This window comes from Myotis lucifugus, unplaced genomic scaffold (assembly GCF_000147115.1).
Source record: "Myotis lucifugus unplaced genomic scaffold, Myoluc2.0 scaffold_51, whole genome shotgun sequence".
NCBI classification, from domain to species: domain Eukaryota; kingdom Metazoa; phylum Chordata; class Mammalia; order Chiroptera; family Vespertilionidae; genus Myotis; species Myotis lucifugus.
The window spans coordinates 2,803,872-2,812,613 of NW_005871099.1; the positions used below are offsets into that span (position 1 = coordinate 2,803,872).

The window sequence follows — 8,742 nt, forward strand, 5'->3', positions numbered from 1 at the left end:
ATTTATTTATTCATTATTTTTTCTCTTGTGTGATTCATATTATTACAGTATATCATTTGCATTTCTTTGTTGCCACATCATTTTCTTTCCATTCATTCCTGTCTTTCAAAATGTTTTGTCAAGTGGAATTAACATTTATTCTGAAATGTAATAAATAATTTGAAAGGTACATTCTTTTTAAAATTTATCTTTATTGTTGAGAATGGTACATTCTTCTTTACTTTTTTAGCTTAATATTTTAAAATTACATGTTAGTACAGAATTCTCTTTTTACTTACATGCTTAAACAGAATACTGCTTATCTGCATTTGATACATTGAAACACTGTAGCTTTCTTGATAAAACCCAAAATTTGAACATTCTTTAGCATAAACTTTATTTTCTGGTTACAATGATCCAGGGGTTAGCATTCAAGTTCTATATAGGCAATGTATGTAATGGCAGCATAAACAGATAAGATTAAAAATTAAGAGGTTTTCTGTAGTGAAAAGCATTCCCATGTAGGTGGGATTATGATTTTTCTCTCCAGGCTCTGTGAATTTTATGGACTTAATCAGACTAGCAATCCATTTTGACCAAAACATTCTATAAATGATTAAAGATTTTTCTTTTGTTATTTTACTTTGGCCCAATTAAAATAAATGACTTAGGGGAAATTAACCAAAAACTTAATATTGCATCCTTTCTTTGTATAATATTATATTTAACCAGAAACTTAGTTCTTAACACCAATAATATTCAGGTAACTTCTATTTACTTTCAACATGAAAGGCTAAAAGTTTCCTTTGGGAAAAGGGCAGAACTAAGAGTGGCAGTGCAGATGTGTCTTGGTATATTCTTCACTACTACAGATGTCTCGAGATATGACATTATGGAAAGAGTGTCAAATGGGTCTCAATTTACTGCCTTTCAGCAGTAGAATATTGGAAGGAAAAATAATTCTCTATTCTCTGCTTTCTGTTGGCAAGTAAAAAATATTAATTTTAACCACTGAAAATTTTAAGTTATTATTTCATATACACAGACTAGGAAGGCTTAATAGCCATATTACTATACATGGAAAAAGCACAATACATAATACAAAATAAAAGTCAGTATAATATAGTCTAATGGAAAATGTACTTAGAAAAATACAGGGAAAATGTATCCCTCAGGGAAGCTGAAAAATAACATTTCTATTAACAAAAAAGTAAGCTTAAATTATGGCTGTTCCCACTCACTGCCTCCATCTAAGATGACAAACAAAATTCTCATGCACAGGGTAGATACCTGGACTTTTATTCTTTTTTTTTTTTTAAATATATTTTATTGATTTTTTACAGAGAGGAAGGGAGAGAGATAGAGAGTTAGAAACATCGATGAGAGAGAAACATCGATCAGCTGCCTCCTGCACATCTCCAACTGGGGATGTGCCCGCAACCCAGGTACATGCCCTTTACCGGAATCGAACCTGGGACCCTTCAGTCCGCAGGCCGACGCTCTATCCACTGAGCCAAACTGGTTTCGGCAAGGACTTTTATTCTTATGTAATAATTTCAGGTCATTCCAGATGTATTTTGTAAAAAATGAAATGAATAATTTCAGCATCTGATTATCGATTCAAATGAATAAAATAATAAATGTAAGGAAATTCAAAGATAATTATACACATATGTATATGTGTTATATATGTATGTAACTTAGAAGGAACCCTTTGAATATATTCACTTCATTAAACCTTAAAAAGTTATTAAGTGGTTTACTATTCTTCTCAAAAGTAAGTTTGCAGCCACACATTTTTAAAAATATATTTTTATTGATTTCAGAGAGGAAGGGAGAGGGAGAATGATAGAAACATCAATGATGAGAGAGAATCATTGATCAGCTGACTCCTGCACGCCCCACATTGGGCGTGTGCCCTGACCGGGAATTGAACTGTGATGTCCTAGGTTCATAGGCCAACATTTGACCACTGAGCCACGCTGGCCAGGCACAGCCATGCATTTTTTAAGCAACTAAGATAAAACTCAATCTTTTAGTTCTAGAGACATTTGGGAGAAAATGATCCCAATTATTCCTTCCTCACATACATCCTTTGATCGTGTTTCTCAAGTTACAGTACTTCAGACATCCATTTGAAGCTTGAATAATTAGAGAAAAATCAGACCCAACTTACACACTGTGTTTTACATTCTTCTCAGTTCCATCTACTCTTTCATTTTTGATCAAATTATTACCTTGTTAGGAAACAAATTATGAAGCAAGGTTTTGCTCTGTTAAATCTGTATAGACTGGTTAGCCACATGGATACAAATTGTACTAGTCCTCACACCAGGTGTCTCACGAAGGAGAGTGGATAACCACAAGAAGGACAAATGGGGCGGACAGATGAGTACCTCATTGTGCTGATCTTGGTATATGAAGGAAAGCATTTTGTTTCCATTTTAGCAGCAGGATTAAAGATGAATGTATAGCTGCCTTAAATCAAAGAGGCAAAGGGCCTGGTTTATGTATGCTCTGATGATTAATAAGTTAACAGCAAAATGAAGAAGCAGGCCAGTCACCTGTGTCAAGAGATGTTACACCTATGCTACTTAGTATGATAAAAATTGACTTTATGATTTTTTTTCAATATATTATCGTACAGTAAGTACATGACCAAATGTTCCTTCTGAACAGTGTAGCCAAATGTCTCTTGGTCACCTAACTTGATTTCCTTATTAACCACTCTAAACATTGTATCTAGACCCACAAATCTGTAGAGCAAAACCTTCCCACATTTTTCCACCTTATAATATAGAGAAGAGGAGTCCTTAGTGGGGAGAAATCATCACAACATCATTATAGGTAAATTATGAACGGATCCTGTGAGGAGGCAGAGGGGGAAGGAGGTAGAACATATTTACTAAAGAAAGAAGGAAAGGATTAGCACAAGGTGAAAGGCTACATAAAGGGTATTGTAGGGCAGGTATTTTGTTATTTATGTGTGTTAGTCTTCTGTATAATGTATCTTCATTTCCTTTGACACATTATATATTTCTGGTCCTAACCTTATTTTCGTAAAATGTCACTAGAATCTTCAGAACCTATTGTATAAAATTATAATTTATATTTTATTATACTCAATGAATTGTTATATATAACAATAGTAACACTTCTTATATGTGTATAGCTTCCTTACATTGTTATGTTTTATGATATATGCAGACACAAAATAAAGAATATAAATGACACCATCAAACTTTAATTATGAAAGATCATTTTCTTGCCCTTTTATTGAAAAGGAGCTTAGATACTCCACCCATGTGCTTATGGTGTTTACAGTAATTTAGTGAAACTTGGGAAAGAAGACAAGGAAAGACATAGAAAGTATATTGGACTCAAAAAAATAAGCTCTTGCTTTCTGTGGAATGCAAGGATATAGAAATGTCCCTCCATTGTGACCATCTAGAAAGCTTTTATTAGAAGACTGTTTTGTAATGCTTACCTCTTCTATGTGTAGCTCTGAAGAGAAAGGAACCACAGTTGGTTGGGGACTCATTAGCCCCACTACTATAGTCTCATAACTGCAGATAAGTAACCCTTCTCTGCACAGACATCTGAAATGGTCCAGAGAAATTAATTATTGGTCAAGCAAAGAGTCAGCATTGCTTTTTGGACTAATGGTGTGAAAAATATATCAGACTGTCTTTTTTAATTGAGTCATGTTGTAAATTCAGCAAAAGTATTTTACTCTATGATGTGTTCAAGATACATATCTAACCATACAGAATAAAGATAGGTAGTAAGATGAAAATGAATGTAAAATTAATATCAAGCCAACAGCTTTTATATTTGAGAACTTTATAGATAAAAGGAGGATGAGGAGAAGCAGTCAGAGAAGGAGGAGGAGAAAAAGAAGGAAGGAAGAAAGGCAGGAGGGAAGGAAGGCAGGAAAGAAGAAAGACGTTTTTGCATGTTTGTCGTTTGTTACCTGACCTGACACCTGTTCATTTCGGCTGTAGATAGGTTGGTGGAGCCCATGACTACACACCCACTAAAATATTGAGATGGTTAGTTCAAGATACAGACTTAGTGGAATCCAGGGTGACTCCATAGGCCAGCGTCAAATAGAGCATGTCCTGAGCAGCTCTTCACCTTCCCTCTTCCTTTCCTAGGGCTGTTTTTTTTTTGTTTGTTTGATTGTTTGTTTTTTATGTTCTCCTCTGAACATGGAAACTAACTTGATCAGCTGGGTTTCATTTTGCTCATAGTTGTTGTTGTTTTGTTTTGTTTTTTCATTTAGACTTATGCACAAAGTCTTTATGTTTAACATTTTTTTTTATTTAAGGCATCTGATTCTTGAATCAAATTGTTATCCTTGTCTTATCAAATAAAATAAGTAGTTCAATGATTTGTCTACTCTGTGTCCCAGCTCCCTGAAAAGCCCATATAACCATTCATACAGTTAGTTGTTGTGCTGGTTGAAGGAAGCTGATTTTGAAATACCATAAAGGTAAAAATACAAGTATTTTCAAAGTCAGAAGACATTTATAAGAGATATTTGATAAATATCTTTGAGGTGGCATACTGAAGATAAATGTGATTCACAACTCTACAAAAATAATAGCTATTTCTCTTTTACTGAAGCTATGAGCCAGACCAATTACTTTTTCAAAGTTTACAATTTCTAAACAGTCACATCTCATAGCATTGTAATATTAACTGTGATACCAATTAAATACAGTGTTTTACGTTTTTTAAAAATACAGCCTTGTTTGAATATCTCTCAGAAAAAAAACATTCTTTGTGGTTGGTGGGGCAAATATCATTATGGCATCAGACTTACTTTTGTTAAGTCAATTTTCCAACATCCCGTAAGTCTTATGGCCACATAAAGGCCCGTCCTCTGATTCTTCCTTTGTTTGCCTGTCCTCATAATCCAAAAGTATTAATTATGTCAGTGGAAATATATCATTAAAATTTTTCTGTAATAATTTGAATTATATCCCAAAATAAATATGCTGAGAAAGAAAATCATGTTTTTGAAGGAAAATGATATTGAAATGTAGAAGGATAGAGCACTAATGGACTAAAAGTGTCATTTCAAATTGACATTTAATCAAATGAAAACTAACTTAATCAGTATGTATTAACTATTTTCTTTTTTCCCCCATGCAAAGATTTATTTAAAACAATATTACCTTACAGTTGAAAAAGTTTCATATACTTTTTTTCTCTGTTCATAATAGTTATTTGGGAGTAATAGAGAGGCCATTTTATTAGTTTAATCACGTTAAGTTTTCCTGTATCTTTTCCTCCCTGCTAGGAAAAGGAAGATGACAAATCAGACACTTCAAGTTCTCAACAGCCGAAAAGCCCACAAGGTCTAAGTGACACAGGATATTCTTCTGATGGCATATCAGGTTCACTTGGTGAAATCCCAAGTCTTATTCCAAGTGATGAAAAGGATTTGCTCAAGGGACTCAAAAAGGACTCGTTTTCACAAGAAAGCAGCCCTTCCAGCCCCTCAGACTTGGCTAAGTTAGAAAGTACAGTCCTCTCCATTTTGGAAGCCCAGGCAAGTACACTTATTGAAGAAAAGTCAGAAAAGAAAACACAACCCCAAGAGGTTTCTCCTGAGCAGCCTAAGGAGGAGCAGAAAACTCAGAGTTTAACTCAATCACTGGAAACTACAGTTTCAGAAGAGAAGCTCAAAGAGAGTCATGAAGCAAAAGATACTTTTACAAAAGATGGCCAACAAGACACGCCTCCCAGAAAGGACCACAAAGAAAAGTCTGAGTTTGTTGATGACATAGCTACAAGAAGACAGCCTTATGATTCAGTTGAAGACAGTAGTGAAAGTGAAAACTCACCTGTTCCACAAAGAAAACGGAGAACTAGTGTTGGTTCATCAAGCAGTGATGAGTATAAACAGGAAGATAGCCAAGGATCAGGTGAAGAGGAGGACTTTATTCGAAAGCAAATCAGAGAAATGAGTGCTGATGAAGACGCTTCAGGTTCTGAGGATGATGAGTTCATTAGGAACCAGCTCAAACAGATCAGTGGTATTATTGAGAGCCAGAAGAAGGAAGAAACAAAAGGAAAAGGGAAAGTAACAGCAGGGAAACACAAGCGACTGACTCGAAAAAGTAGCACAAGCTTTGAGGAAGATGCAGGGAGGCGCCATTCATGGCATGATGAAGATGATGAGACATTTGACGAAAGTCCTGACATTAAATACAGAGAAACTAAAAGTCAGGAGAGTGAAGAACTTGTAGTTGCTGGAGGAGGAGGGCTGCGTCGATTTAAAACAATTGAACTCAATAGCACAATAGCAGATAAGTATTCTGCAGAGTCATCACAGAAAAAAACAGCTTTGTATTTTGATGAAGAGCCAGAATTAGAAATGGAAAGCCTGACAGACTCTCCAGAAGATAGGTCAAGGGGGGAAGGATCTTCTAGTCTTCATGCTTCGAGCTTCACTCCTGGCACATCCCCTACATCAGTGTCATCGCTGGATGAGGACAGTGACAGTAGCCCAAGTCACAAAAAAGGGGAGAGCAAGCAGCAACGCAAAGCTAGGCACAGGTCACATGGTCCTCTTTTACCGACTATTGAAGATTCTTCAGAGGAAGAAGAATTGAGAGAGGAAGAAGAATTATTGAAGGAGCAAGAAAAGCAGCGGGAATTAGAACAGCAACAAAGAAAAAGTTCTAGTAAAAAATCAAAGAAAGACAAAGATGAACTTCGAGCTCAGAGAAGGAGGGAAAGACCAAAGACACCACCCAGCAATCTCTCTCCTATTGAAGATGCATCTCCAACAGAAGAATTACGTCAGGCTGCAGAAATGGAGGAGCTCCATCGATCTTCTTGTTCTGAATACTCACCTAGCATAGAGTCAGATCCAGAGGGTTTTGAAATAAGCCCAGAAAAAATAATTGAAGTGCAAAAAGTTTATAAATTGCCCACAGCTGTGTCTTTATACTCACCAACAGATGAGCATTCTGTTATGCAGAAAGAAGGTGGCCAAAAGGCATTAAAAAGTGCTGAGGAGATGTATGAAGAAATGATGCATAAAACCCACAAATACAAAGCTTTTCCAGCTGCAAATGAACGAGAGGAAATGTTTGAAAAGGAGCCTTTGTATGGTGGGATGCTAATAGAGGATTACATTTATGAGTCTTTAGTAGAGGACACATACAATGGTTCAGTCGATGACAGTCTGCTAACAAGGCAAGAAGATGAAAATGGATTTATGCAGCAGAGAGGGAGAGAGCAAAAAACAAGACTTCCAGAACATATTTATGATGATCCTATGCAGAAAATTACAGACCTCCAGAAAGAGTTTTATGAGTTAGAAAGCTTACATTCTATTGTGCCTCAAGAAGATGTTGTTTCAAGTTCTTATATCATCCCAGAAAGCCACGAGATAGTAGATCTGGATAGTATGGTAACTTCTACCAGTGAAGAAAAAAAGTTACTAGATGCTGATGCTGCCTATGAAGAACTCATGAAGAGGAAACAGATGCAGTTAACACCTGAATCCAGTCCAACCCAGCCCCCCATCAGGGATGACATGACAGAGTCCACTATGGACTATGATAGGTTGCCCGATGAATCTTTGACATCAAGTATTCTTTCAGGAGCATCTCTCACAGATTCAACCAGCAGTGCAACACTCTCTATTCCAGATGTCAAAATAACCCAACATTTTTCAACAGAGGAAATTGAAGATGAATATATAACTGATTACACAAGAGAAATTCAAGAGATAATTGCCCATGAATCACTGATTTTGACCTACTCTGAGCCTTCAGAAAGTGCTACATCTGTCCCACCCTCTGACACACCTTCCCTCACATCATCTGTTTCTTCAGTTTGTACCACAGATAGCTCCTCACCCGTTACTACCCTGGATAGCATAACTACAGTTTATACAGAACCAGTAGACATAGTAACTAAATTAGAAGATCCTGGGGATATTTCTTCATCAACATATTTTCAAGGCAGCATCATAGACTACCCAGAAGAAATAAGTATATCTTTAGATCAGACTACTATACCAGATGGTAGACCTAGTACTGATCATATTGCAATTTCCTTATCTGATATGACACCTTCTATCTTAGAATCTGAAGAAACTAAACCCAAGGGGCTAATTGCTGACACTATTTCCACTGACTTATCTATATCTGAAAAGGACTCGGTGAAGAAAGCCAAGAAGGAAACTGGGAATGGAATTATTCTGGAAGTTTTGGAAGCTTACAGAGATAAAAGGAAGGATTCTGAGGCTGAACTAGCTAAAACTAGCTTATCTGAAACCGTGTTTGATCAGCCACCTTCTGGAATAGCCTTTCCAATGAAGGAGCAAGTTTCAACTGCATGCTTTGTATCCGGAGAGATCTTTGGTCAAGCAAAACCTGCATCTCAGATACCATCTGGCGGTCCTTCTGTTTCCTCTCTTCCAACTAAAACACACCCATTCCTACGAAGTTCTTCTTTGGACACATCTGCTCAACCTCCTCCTCCTCCTCCCCCTCCCCTTCCTCCACATCCCCTCCCCTCCTCCTCTCTCAGCAAATTCTTCCTCCAGCAACAGCACCATATTGTGGTAAACCTATAGATACCGCTGAGGATCATAGATTTAATCGACTAAAATATGACATGTTATCCTATGATTGAAATTTTAATAAAGAAAGTGTTTACAGCTGTTACATCGACTCTTGTATTTCCTATACTGAGAATTCGTCCAACTGAGATTACTTTCCTGCTCATCTTAAT

At 36.5% G+C, this 8,742-nt stretch overlaps 1 protein-coding gene across 1 annotated transcript in view; it reads left to right on the plus strand.

Moving 5' to 3' along the window:
• The window catches only part of PCLO (piccolo presynaptic cytomatrix protein), a 274,100-nt gene that overhangs the window by 122,508 nt on the left and 142,850 nt on the right, over nt 1-8,742 (plus strand). Inside the window, 1 exon segment of the mRNA XM_014455816.2 lies at nt 5,288-8,740. Within this exon segment, the coding sequence (XP_014311302.1) occupies nt 5,288-8,740 (3,453 nt within the window).